The sequence below is a fragment of the Musa acuminata genome, chromosome BXJ1-8, assembly GCF_036884655.1.
Source record: "Musa acuminata AAA Group cultivar baxijiao chromosome BXJ1-8, Cavendish_Baxijiao_AAA, whole genome shotgun sequence".
Lineage (NCBI taxonomy): Eukaryota > Viridiplantae > Streptophyta > Magnoliopsida > Zingiberales > Musaceae > Musa > Musa acuminata.
Window position 1 is genome coordinate 16,092,560 of NC_088334.1, and position 13,881 is coordinate 16,106,440.

The window sequence follows — 13,881 nt, forward strand, 5'->3', positions numbered from 1 at the left end:
CATACATCATCGTTTAAAACCAAAAAAGCAAATTTCATCATAAAAATCATCAAGATCAGTAAAACATAAATCATAAAAATCATCATTACTTCAAATCATCATGCATAATTAAATCATTAAATCATCAAGCATGATTTTATTAAACATAAAGTATTTTTAAAATCATTTTGTTTCGGCTAGTAAGCTTTGTGAAGTGTATTGGATCTCCGGTCATAAGTCTTGAGCATCAACTATCAAAATTTTAATTTTGCTTATAGCTTTCGATTAGATATTTCTACAAGAATGGTGGGTTTGTTCTAGGTACCCATTTAGCTTTGGGCCTCTCATGGTTAGATCTATTTATTTTAATTTTTAACATTAAGACATTCATGGTTCCTTTAGAAACACAAACTAATTTATGTAAGCCATACTTTTTGAATAGACATTTATATATAAAATGACCATATTTACCATAAAAATTATATTTATTTTCAAAGGAAACATATAATATGGGTCCTTTAACAAAAATGGTTGGCTTTTGTTGAGTGTTACTCACAAAGTCGATTTCTTCTTTTCTACGAACATGACTCTTATTGACAAGAATCATGTTTAAAGATTTACTATCAATTTTAAATTTATCTAACGTTTGTTGTAAAAATAAAATTTTCTTTTTAAACGAGTCTAACTCTTCAAACTTACTGCAAGGAGTTAACATGCAATTATCATGCTTATTTTTTAATTTTTCAAATTCACTAGCAAGAGAAGCATGATCATTTTTTAACAACTTATATTTTTTATTAACTAGTTTATATTCATCAAATAAATCATAGAAAGCATTAAGCAATTCATTTTAAGATAAATGAGATTCGATGAGTCATTTACCTCGTCGTCAAAAGCCATTAAGGCGTAGTTCGCCACCTTACCTTTGATGGTTTGCTCCTCATCTTCGGATGTACTCAATTCGTCCCATGTCGCATTGAATGCTTTCTTCTACTTTCGTAGCTTCTTTGATTTATATCAAGTTGTTGTGTCATTTTTAAGTTCATTTTTAGAATTAATCTTTTTCATGAACTCTTTAAATTTTTTGTCAAAAGTTCTATGTCATCATCACTTTGAGCTTTCACTCGAGTGGTCTTCTATTGTTCAAAGTGTCAAATCCTTCATGTTCCTTAGAAGGTAGTTCTCATATTCATCATGTTTAATACAAGTTATTTCATAGGTCATTAAAGACCTGATAAGTTCTTCAAGTGAAAATTTGTTTAGGTCCTTCGCTTTTTGTATTCTCGTTACTTTTGGATCCCAATTTTTTTGAAGGGATCTTAGGATCTTGTTTAAAAGTTCAAGATTAGAAAAATATTTGCCAAGAATTTTCAAACTATTGACCACATCCATAAAATGGGTGCACATGTCAATAATAGTTTCGCTTGGCTTCATTCAAAACAGTTTAAAATCATGCATTAAAAAATTTATTTTAGACTCTTTAACTCTATTTGTGCCTTCATGAGTTACTTCTAGTATGTGCCAAATCTCACGTGCAGTTTTGCATAAAGAAATACAATTAAACTCATTTTTGTTCAAACTACAAAATAGAACATTTATAGCTCTAGCATTTAAAGAAAAGTCTTCTTCTCCAAATCATTTTATTCATTTATTGGTTTGAAAGACATTTGAAAACCACTTTCGATAATATTCCATAAATTCAAATCCATAGAAAACAAAAAAACCCTTATTTGAGTTTTTCAATATGTATAGTTCGTCCCATTGAACATAGGAGGACGAATGATAGAAAGAACCTCTTGATTGTCAGTAAAAGCTATTTCTCTTGGGTGTTAAACCAAATGAGAAAAATGTGGCTATCTTTGATGCAATATATGATCCTTCGGCCCGATGCCCGAACTCACAACACAAAGTCCTTCTGGCGACACGTCGATCGAACCTCCGGCCGATGTCCAATCTTCTGATATGTTCACTCCAGCCCAACGTCCGATTCCTCCTATTTTAATCAATTTATCTTTTCTGATCGACGTTAGTCCTACATCACTCAAAACGCATATTAGATCGTAAACCCATCAATTGATTTCATCATTAAAACTTGAGATTCAACACAACCTCCTATACCGAAGGGGATACATTATATTTATCTAGATGAGGATGTGACAAAACTTAAAAAATAGATCAAATTATTTAAAAACTAGTGAGATGAGTATGAGGTAATACTTATGTGTGACAATTAAACCAGATGAAGAGCATCATTAATTTTCTTGTGTATTACAATAGAAGCATAGTCTTCTAAAAGTCCATGAATGCTTCAAACAAAATTTATGATGTAAACTATATTGAGAATCTCATGGACACCATAGTAGAAGAGATTAGACTATAGTATATTATGCATATTGTGATTGATAATGAAGCTAATTTCAAGAATGCCATGTTATAGTTTAGAGTAAAGAGGAAGCTTGTTTTAGACTTAATGTTACTTATTGCATGGACTGAGTTAGCAACAGTAAAAAATGTATGTAGCAAGGGCATAGGCCACAATAAATTTTATCTATAATCGTTATTGGGTGTACTCTAAAAGTTTATAAATAGAGAGATACTCCGACTTACTATTATTTAGTTTGTAATAAATTTCATCGTTTAAAGTCTATTTAGCAAAAAAGATAGTCTAAAAGCAATAGTTACATAAAAAATGGTTAGATTCCGAATGGCAAAAAAATAGAAAAGATGATTTTATGATATAGATTATAGAAGCTTGTGAATGAAATCATAACACCAATCGAACTACTATATGTTATCCCCTATCAGGTCAATATAGAAAAGCATTTATAGATATCCTATTTTAGATATATATTGCTTCCAAGGTAAAGAAGGAAGTCTGATTAGTATTTACAGATCATCGAACGTAAGATCTAAGCTCATATGAACCAAGATACTCACAATACAAATATATTCAAATTCATAGTCATTTATATTATAAATATTCATTGTATGAAAAATTCAATATTGACAAAATCATTTGTCTTCCAACATATTACCGACAAGAGTCTTAGAACCTAATCAGATTTGTTGCAAGTGTGAAGGAATGTTATAATATCAACTCTTCTCAAAAAGTGTTGATGTAATCTATGCTATCATAGAGGGTTGTTTATATTCCGAAAAAGTGTTGGATCATTATCAGATAATATAGCTATATTGTGTCATTGTATAATAGTAAGATAATAGTAAGAAAAGATTACACACTAATTTTTAATTATAAATTAAAATTAATATTAGTGATTTGTTATGCTAATGAAATGTAATTTATATATTTTTTACAACTAAGTGATGGCTATAATTTAGAGTGTCCACATCCAATTTAAGAAAGGTTATGGCCCATATACTTTCACAAATGATAACATTAAGTGGCTACAAATGTAATTAGTCAATGTTCGTCTTGATTCATAAGAAGGTCTACAATAGACTATCATATAGATGCTCGGAGAAACTCGTATATGTGCACTATAATATATGTCGAGCTCGATAAAGAGCAAGAGGAACCAGAGATTGATCATTTCGACCTCCAATACTATAACGAAGATTCTCAATTGATACCGGAATGGATTGAAACAATAGAGAACTAAGGGGATTCTCTACTTGTAGAGATAGGAGATCTTTACATCCTTCTTATTTTATCATTAAGGCAATAGAGAAAGAGGAATAATATCCCCAGTACGAGGAAGATCCACCTCAGTCAAAACATAACAATAAGAGCCGAACAACCTCAAGTCAAACTAGTCGAGGTCATGATACCTAACAATCACAATCATCCGCCTAGCATGCAAAGGAAAAAGAGAATGCAACAGTATTAGTCGATCTATTGGAAAGAATGAAGGAGCAACAATTTCAATCAAGCGACAAGATATCTTCATCAAATTCAACGCTCCCTTCGATCCGTAGATATAGCGGTGACGTAAATACCAATGCTTCGACTAGTTACGGCGACGATGATTAGGAATCAATAGTTTCATATACTCAACCTTAAGTGGTGCATAGACCGAGGAATAATATTTTAAATATGCCACCCAAATTATGGAGCCCAAGGAGGTAGCCATATGATGTAAATAATATAAGAATGTTTATATATAGAAGGGGAAGGGGAAGGTAGTCGATGACTTTAAGTAGATGTGTTAAAGCCTATATGATATGAATATAGAGCAGAGCTCATCATATTATGGAGGATTCTATGAGTAACAATAGTACGGTGATAGTTGGTCATTCTTCTCTAAGTTTGATCATTTTTATGATATAGAGTAGCAAGTTAGTGACAATAGTGAAAGTTCCGACATCCTTCCACCTCCTCACCTATACATGTCATAATCATAATTGCCTCAAGAGACTTTTCGAACATATGTAGTTCAAGACGATCAAGCAACCACCAATGATATACCGCTTATCAATACATCATATATTACGAGAGAAATTTTAAGATTAAGTCCAATAGACATACCATATCAATATACAAATACATAGGATCAAAAATCTCGAATCATCGGCTATAGAGTCTCATTATTCATTTGGGTGGCAAAATCAAATATATCCAATAATTAATCCTTCATTATTTGATTTGTGTAAATCTCAAGGCTTTAATACATAATCTAACATTTCAAGTCATATATTTGTAGATTATCACTATAAACGAAAGAACAATTCTAATACAACTACTATTCAACGTCCAAAAATGATAAATCCGCTAATTTTTCCTTATTTAGATATATTTTTATTGAAATTAAACTAATTACATTGAGTTCTAACTAAAACATCATAATTTATATTTTTTTTCTTAATTTTTAGGTATTTTTGAAGATCTTTTAGCCCTATTTTTGGATCTTTAGGCATGTACCAACATATCATGTGGTTTTTATACCTATTGACACGTACTAATATACCGATCAATACGTACCGATACGACCAAAGAATAATATGAATCAATCGACATGAGATTATGGTCCTTGCCTTAAACTACTAATATATAGCTCCACTCAATCCGAAAAGACTTAACACCATGAGGTGATTCTAAGATAAAATATCCTAGAACTAATATAATAGAAGAGAATGAGTATCCACAAGGCAAAAGGATATAGTAAATAAGAAAAGTAGGCAAAATAGAGAGGGATGTTAGGATCGTAATGACAATAAGAGGAGGGTGAATTAGTGTTATAGTAATTTTATACGATTTTAATGTTAGATCGATAAATCCGTATGAGAAATACATTTAACCAAAAGTGCAAGTAAGGATAGCGAGTGAAGTAAATCAATAAGTAATAACAAAACAAAGGCAAGAGAAGGGATGCAAACAGATTTATAGTAGTTCGATTTTTCCGACCTACGTCTACTCCTGATTCCTCTTCCCTCGAGGCCACCGGCTTTTATTATCGATCTTCTTTCCAATAGACAAATATCAAACTATCATTGTTACAGCTTTTCTCCTTTTAATAGGCTCAGGAGAGAACCTTCACACTCTTTCTTTAATAAAATCTCTCACCTCCTACAACTTAGAATCACCTCTAAACTAAAAAAGGAGGAAGGGACTCATACACTTCTCAAAGAGAGAGTTTGCAACACTTTTGTGCTAAAACATTTGTACTCCATCAAATAAGCATAAGTGGGGTATTTATAGACCTCAAAAGACTTCAAGAATAAAGCAAAAAATTTAAATCCCCGAAATTTTAGGATACTAAATATATTACCACCGGCACCGGGCGGTAGTACTACTATAACAAGGCCACGAATCAAGGCTATATCAGTACTACCATCGGCCTAGGTAGTACTATCATCACCTTGGGTGGTACTACCGTCAGCATGGGTAGTACTACTGACAAAATTATCGAAAAAGTATAAATAGTGCTTTTCAACTGACTTAAGCGATACTACCGTCAGCATGGGTAGTACTACTGACAAAATTATCGAAAAAGTATAAATAGTGCTTTTCAACTGACTTAAGCGATACTACCGCTTTTCACCACCTAGGCCTACTTTAGATCACCGATTTGGCCTTATAACAGGCCTAATTCGACCCATGTTCAAGCCCAATGGATTCCTTGATAAGTTGGCATGGTTTCAACCTAATACGAACTCAATTTGATCCAAAAAGACCTCGATCAAGATTTTAATAATCCAACCACGTATCCAGCACAATTATAAAGCTTTCAGCACATTGTACGCCATTATGGTATGTCGTCCGATCTTCTGATACTTTGTTCAAACCTTCGACATATCATCCTTCCCTTTGGCATATCGCTTAATTTATTAGCATGTCAACTTTCGCACGACATCCAATCTTTTTGTGCAATACTCGATCCTTCTAGCATAATGCCCGAACTTACAGCAAGAAGTATCTTCAACACGTCGACCAATCCTTCGGCTTAACGTTTAATTTCCGATATAATACTTTTCCAGGCACAATGTTTAATTCTCCTACTTCAACAATTTACTCTTTGATGGTTCGAGTCTGTGATTAAAGTATTTTTTGTCACTTATCTCAAAAGAATATTAGTTTGTAAACTCATCAATTGATTTCATTATCAAAATCCTACGTCACTTATCTCAAAAGCATATTAGTCCATAAACTCTTCAATTGATTTCATCATCAAAATATGAGATTCAATAATCTCCCATTTTTTTATGATGATAATCAATTGATGACAAAGTTTTAACTAAACTTTGCCTGTTTATATACCATTTTGAAAGGTTATGATATACTTGTTTATCCCTTTCTTAGTCATTAGCAAAAAAAAAAAATTTATAAGAGAACGAATAGTAAAAATTCTTAATTCATACAAAATAAATATCAAGTAAAAATTCTTGATTCATACAAAATAAATATCAAGTCATGAATATCAAGAATTCAAATGAAAAATCATGATTCATTTGGATAAATCTCCTCTTAAGTAAGAAGAAAGAATCATATAAGAATAAATAGTAAAAGATCTTGATTGATACATTTAAAAGATTCAATATACATAATTCTCTTCTAATAAAATCAAACTTCTCTTCTAATAAAATCAAACTGTTTCTCACTTAGTAGTTTAGAAAAAATATTTGTTAACTAATCTTTCGTGTTAATAGAAAGAAAAGAACCATCAAAAGTAAATACTTCACAAAATTCTTGCAATGAGAACTAGGAAAAGCATGAAGGAAATAAGGAATTCGGATCCACATATGTATTTAAATTGTAAGAATAGCAAAAATAGCATCCAGAGAGAAATAAATGCAAATGAGAGTTTATTCATCTACAAAGTTATCATTGTGCAGAAACAGTTTATTGCGAGCAAGAAGGATTACATTTGCCTTAGGTCCACATTGTAGGGATCTACTTGCTGAGTATTTGACGTCAAAGTTCCTCTGCTTGAGTTCCTAGATTTATGGGATGTGTAATCACAACATAAATTAAACAAAAAATGCAAATATTTGCCAATACAACTAAGATATTTATAATGCTTTGCTCATCCATTAATTCAAAAAATAATACCCTGAGAAGAAGTCAAAAAGAGGTAACTATGAAGGACCAACAGCAAAGGTCCAATTCCAACCTCATGAAGCTTCTAAAACAATTTGGTCAATCGCCAGATCCACATAGTTATCTTTGCCAAACAACTGCAAGCTAACAGTAACCTGCATGAAGGATTAGAATATGTCATATGCTGTCAAAGTTCCCTCACAAAAGTAAGAGTACTGCAGTTAAAATAAACAAACATACAGAAAAATGGCCCTTGTTACCTTTTCCTTTTGTTTGTGGCATTAGCTTATTTTACTCTTGTTAAGGTCATAATGGAACAGGCAGTTTACTTGATACGGTAAATTTAGTGTGGACATGTAATCATCCACACAGGCACATACCTTTCCACTTCCAAGATTCACCTCCTTGATGCAGCCAGTAAATTCAGAGAACGGCCCAGACAAAATGCGAACATTAGAACCTGGTGCAAGAGATTTATGATCCTCTAAATGCACCAAGCTACTTTCAGAATACCTTGAACCTTTCTTTGAGTTGCTAGGCTTAGTCTTTGTGGCAGATTTTATGCTATCTACAGAGCCATTCAGAACATTCTGCTGCTGTTGATCTTTGGATTGTTTGACAGCATTATCTTGCTCTTTTTTAGCTTGTTGAAATATTGCTTCCATCTCCTCCATTGGAACAGGTTTTGGTTTGTTTATCTGCCTTTTGCTGGGAAAGATAGAACAAATATTATCGACATGATTTCTCACAAAAAAAGAAGAGAAAAGATCATTTATATGGAAAACATGTTATCAGTATATCTGAACTCTCTTTGTGACCTCACCTAGCTTCCTATCAATTCCAAGCAGTTAAAATAGCAATAACCTTATAGAAACAAGAACTGATCACGTCACCTTGCAACTTTGAGGACATAAACATTGAAGCCATGATCTAGTTTATTTCCACATTTAGTAATTAGATACTTAAAGATAGAGCAGTATGCTGACTATCTATTCCCGTCTTTGATCAATAACTTCACAAGTACATATGTTTAGGATCCTTTTTGTACATGGTTCTCTTTTTGTGAGCTACAAGTTCCACCTATAATGAACAACAGAAATAGAAAGATCATTCCACTCATCTATTAGGCAGGAAAGCACAAAATATCTAGTGGCATTTGGTATTTGGTACAAAAGGTAGCTGAATTTGAAGCTTAAGCACAATAATTCATTATGCAGTGGTTCAGTATCTGATTGATCATAGGAATAGAATTTAGAGGGTCAGAACTCTGATTGCTTAATATTATTAGTGCATCAAATTTGTAACTAAGCACGTTAGTTTGGTACGGGAACTCCGTAGACTGGTAATAGTTAGTTGATATGATACTGATACAAGTTGCTATGGAATAAAAATTATTACAAAATAGTTAAATATCAATAAGTGGTGAGTATCATGGTATGCCACTACTTGATCTATAATTTATCAATATTTGTATTATATGAGGATAAATACCAATCAGGCATACCACCTGATACATACTAGCACAACTGTGTTAACTCACATAACATGGAGGATTATTCAAAATATAATTAAGTCTTGAAGCTAGTACGGTCTAAACAAGATATGCAATATTCTCCTTTTCATTCTTGGTAAGAAACTGTTGCTTTTAAAGATCACAGGAACGAAAAAGGTGCTAGTTTCATGTCAATAAAGAGAAGGCTTTGCAAATTTGACTTGATGACTAGTACTTGGTTGACAATTGAAGATATAGGCATTTGCAGTTCATGAGTGTACAAAGCAAACATAAATTAATACAAGAAAATGCAGAACAAAGAAAAATTAAAATACAAATTAAAAGCAATGTGGTTTAGATATACAATTGAGGTATCATAAACTTATCATGTGATAGGATAGTAAGTGACTTCTGAATTGATGTGGCAAGCTTTAGGTGTCTATGATCAAAATACAGCATGTTTTCAACATAAGGTGATGAATAAGCACAACTTAGGAAGGCAAATAAAATATGTGCCATGATTACAAAGCCCTCAAGGACTCATTATCAAACATATATGCAAAACTGAATTAGTCAAAAACAATATACAAAGCAAACCAAAAAGTCACTCACTTTATCATTATGTTCCTACTATCCATGACATGAATAAACAGAGATCATGTAATACTATTTCAAGTATAAACTTTTGATAGGAATGATTCAACATACGTATTTCCAACTTTGGACCCTACAAAGCCTCCAATGCCATCAATTTCTCTGATAAAGTCATGAATCTCCTTGTTCAAAACACAATTTAGGAAGACACAACCAGGAAAAAGGGGCTTAAGTTTCACAGAGTCAGAACCATTTTTTAGTTTCCTTTGCTCTCGAACAGCTGGATAATAAACCTGCAGAAAATTTTGTATAGTCGCAAATTAAATCAAGGCAATTTCATCATTTACTAGACTTGTTGTCAGCAATATGGAAGCATCACAAAATTTTAAAAAATGACTACAAGAAAACAAAAGACGAATGGAACAATAAAGCTTGATATCAAATAAATCAACAAGTCGCACCACATGCAGATCACAGTTCAGTACTAAATGTCCTTGATCCAACATCTGAAAATGTGAAATTCATGACAATGATCAAAACTGACTGAACTAAGTTTCAATCATTATTTGTGGAATTGTATAAAATGCAGACATGATTGCAATGTGGTGTTCTATGTGCCCAAGGAAATTAGTGACTGTATCTGACCAAAAATTTACAAGTAGGAAGTGGATAGGAGAAGCAGTTAAGCTGATCCTGTTATATCAAGATTGTTCAATGACTAGAATCCATTTACTGTTTTACAGTTTAGCCAAAATGTACATGTTCATGCAATTTGCCTTTGATGACATAAACACTTTTAAGCACATATCAAACCTACCATCAGTAAAGCTAGCAATTCCATGACAGTGGGAGAGAGGGTTGATTAGTGGTTTCGGGTCCACATAAATTTTCTCAACTCCAACCTAACCTACTTATGATCAGGTTATAGAATCACAGCTTGCACCAAATCTATTCAAGTTAAGAACTTGAGTAATAGATATGATATCAAAATGCAACACAATGCTTGGCAAAGATAAGAAAGCAGCATGAGAATTCAGCAGTCACAACAATGACAGCATGGTGTCATTGCCCAAGAGTCTAATTTCTTGGATTGAAGAGAGATTGCCTATGAGAAGATATAAATAAAAACTGACCAAGTTTCATCTGACACTAAGACCATCCATGGTAGAAATAGTAGAGATACCGAACAGTTAAAAGCAACAAGATTGAAGTTGAGAGCGATTGTCCATTGAGAAAAAATGATGAAGATTGACCAAGCTTCATCTGATATTGAGACCATCCATGCTAGAGATACTAGAGAACATATGAAACATGAATCTCAATTTTAAAATCTTTACTCACTAAGTTATATTCTTCCAAACATCCAATCTTATTCAGATATTTTACTGAACAGTTGTATAAAACTCACTCTGAGAAGTCAGGTTTAGATGGCTTTTATTCAATTGATTTTGGTGTTCAACAAACCTAAAATATAAAATAAATGAAGTCAAACAAACTTGTTTCAAGCAGGTTCAGGTCAAGAATTGCCATGACTACCATAACAATATTAATGTCCAGTTGCTGTCAAATAAGTCATATATAAATGTTCTCTTATTTTAAATGATTTTTAGATTATGATATATAAGTGTTTAAATTAGAATATTCTAGGGTATTCTCTTACTTTCAAAGAAAAATATGTAACTCATAAAAAAGCATTTCATCTCATTGCAAGCATGGTTCAAGTTTAATCAAACTTTTTGCTTTCTTTTCTTCAATGGATTTTAGATCTATTTTCTAGGGTTTGCAATGTGAAATTATGTTTATTGTTTCCAATCAATGCCAGGTGTTATCACAGTAGGAGTTTGAATGTTTTGATGGCACTCATGATTAAGCTAGAACCATCCTATTAAGAATGATCATGGGTGCACATTATCTGGATTGTTGTCGATGATGTCTCAATTTATAGGGGAGTGATTCAAGTACTTTTTTTTGGTAAGTTGTGATTCAAGTACTAATTAGATAGAATTGAATAATCATTTGGGAACATAAATTATAAGGTTGATGTCGTTTGGGTTGGCACGAATCAACATTGATGGATGTGCTAAAGGTATCACTCTTAACCACCCTGTTGTCTAACCTCTTCTTATAAACCAAAATAGGTACCATAATATACAGAAATTAGACAAAAATGATGAAATTAATTGGTAATATGGTATGTGATCAAAGCTAGTGTTGCTCTTGGCAAATGTGTTCGATGAAATGCCAATCGGAACTAGAAGGATTTTGATTTGATGTAAATCTACCCAAATTTTATGAATATTTTAATATAAAGCTACTTTAGAATGGTTCACAAAATCAATTTTCATAGATTGAAAGATAGAGCTTTAACTTGGTGGGAGAGAGTGCTAGAGAACAAAGGAAGGAAGGGAAAGATTGTGCTAAAGTATGGTTTAAAGAAAAGAAATCTTAAGGATTAATTTTCTATCGTGACAATGACTAGTACTCATTTGATATAAATCTTATAAGAAACAAAATTTGAAGCAACAAAGGGGAAAGACAACAAACTAGGTTCATCCTTATAGCAAAGGTGCATTTAGATCTCTTGTTGAAGTTATACCTAAAAAGTTCGACAATTATTTGAATCAAAATCAAGGTAGAAATTATGAAGATGTGATCAGAGTTTAGCTTTTGTAAATTGAAGATATTGATTGTATCCCAATGATATCAGGGAAAATAATTTTTATGTTAAAAACATATAAAATTTCCTTTGAGAAAACAAATTAAATTGTTTTGTCATTCAAATATTTGTTTTTATAGAGTAGAATATTACAAGTTCAACCAGTGACCTCAAGAATCAGTTTTTTTTAAGTGGAGGTATCTAGCATAGCATGTCTTTCAATACCAAATCAAGGATACTTAGTTTTTTTGTCTTATTTATGATTTTTTTGGCAAATAAGTATAATTTCATTTTCCTTGTTTTAAAATGCTTTTTAGATTTTATTTTTCAGGATATAGTTATGTTTTAAGTTAGAGCGTATCTTTTCAAGTTGCATGAGCCTATAAAATGATATGTCATCTAATTGTAAGAATGTTTTATCTTAAATAAAACTTTTTTACTTTCTTTTCGTTGATGGATTTTAGATCTGTTCTCTAAGGCATGTTGTATGCAATCTTATCTCATTACTTTCATCCTACATCATCACAAGTCAAAGAATTAAGTTCAACAAAAAAATTATATGAATATGCATGCACCTCAGTTTATCAGCCAGAAAATAATTATATGTTTTAGTGTTCAGAAAACTAAAACAAATTCGCTTTCTACAATTCTCCTAGTTCACGCATGACAAGGATAACCAAAATCCTTCTTTTAAGTCCTTAAATTGGTGGCTGATTGATAATTTTATATCAACTATCTAAAGTGTCAACCTAAGTATGCAATAAATAAGGGAAAACATTTCAAGGAGAAGAAAGGGGTGAGATAAGGACCTTGAACTCTACGGTGGGGTAGTTCCTAGCGAGGGAGCGGGCGAGGCGGTCGGCGATCTCATGGCCGGTGACGCGGGAAACGCGGACGACCCACCACTGGGGGCCGAGCCGGGCGAGGTTGTCGAGGTTGAGCTCCTCGGTCCAGGAGGCCGCTTTCTTCCTCTGGTTCTTGGGCCTGTGGAGGAGACGCTCCTCCACCTCCTCCCGCCAGCCGACCCCACCGGCCCTGCTCTCCCTCCTCTCGTTCCTCAGCTGCCTCCTCTCCCTCGCCGACAGCAGGTCGTCGCCGGCCCCACCGCCGGAGGCCGAGGCGTCGACTGCATCCGGGGGAGCGAGGGAGCAGCGAGTGACTGTGGCATTTGGAAAGGAGAGCGAGGAGGAGAAGAAGACGATGGGTGGGAGAGGGGAAGGGGAAGAGGGGCTCCGCGGCAGCACTGCAACGCCTCGAATCATCATATCCTCTTCTTGGAATGGATATTTTGCTGCTCCATGCCGTCTCGGAATGTAAACACGAAACGGTGCACTGCCAGTTGTTTCGGCACGCCGAAACCGGTCGAGTCAACGGAGACTTCAGCTGTGTTTTGTTGGTTCTTATTATTTTTATTGTTCTTTGAAGTGAAAATTCAGCATATTTTTCACGTCAAAGAACAATAAATCGGTCCAAATATTTAAAATTTCACTGTATCATTTTTATTTATATACTTTAATTAAAAATATAAGTTTGTTTAATATACTAAATATTTATATTTGTTTTATTCATTATTATGTTCTTTGTTTCCCTTTTATGTTCCTCTTTATAGTTCTGCTCTCCTTTAGGGTTTTTCTTCTTTTTAGAAGTTTCTGTTTTACTTTTGAT

At 33.2% G+C, this 13,881-nt stretch overlaps 1 protein-coding gene across 1 annotated transcript; it reads right to left on the reverse strand.

Annotated features, from left to right (window-relative positions):
• Positions 1–7,222: 7,222 nt before the first annotated feature.
• LOC135587639 (uncharacterized) lies at positions 7,223–13,556 on the reverse strand. Its single transcript, XM_065079266.1, has 4 exons — positions 13,026–13,556; positions 9,675–9,853; positions 7,855–8,182; positions 7,223–7,629 (listed from the first exon to the last, which is right to left on the reverse strand). Exons 1-4 carry the CDS (start codon positions 13,479–13,481, stop codon positions 7,549–7,551), a joined length of 1,044 nt encoding a protein of 347 aa, XP_064935338.1. The 5' UTR covers positions 13,482–13,556; the 3' UTR covers positions 7,223–7,548.
• Positions 13,557–13,881: the final 325 nt, after the last annotated feature.

Coding starts and splice junctions, on each gene's coding strand:
- LOC135587639 (XM_065079266.1), bottom strand. CDS start 13,481: ATGATGATTCGAGGCGTTGCAGTGCTGCCGCGGAGCCCCTCTTCCCCT. Junction 8,183..9,674: donor GGGTCCAAAGTTGGAAATAC/GTATGTTGAATC, acceptor TATCTTTCCCAG/CAAAAGGCAGATAAACAAAC. Junction 7,630..7,854: donor TGAATCTTGGAAGTGGAAAG/GTATGTGCCTGT, acceptor TCCTTCATGCAG/GTTACTGTTAGCTTGCAGTT.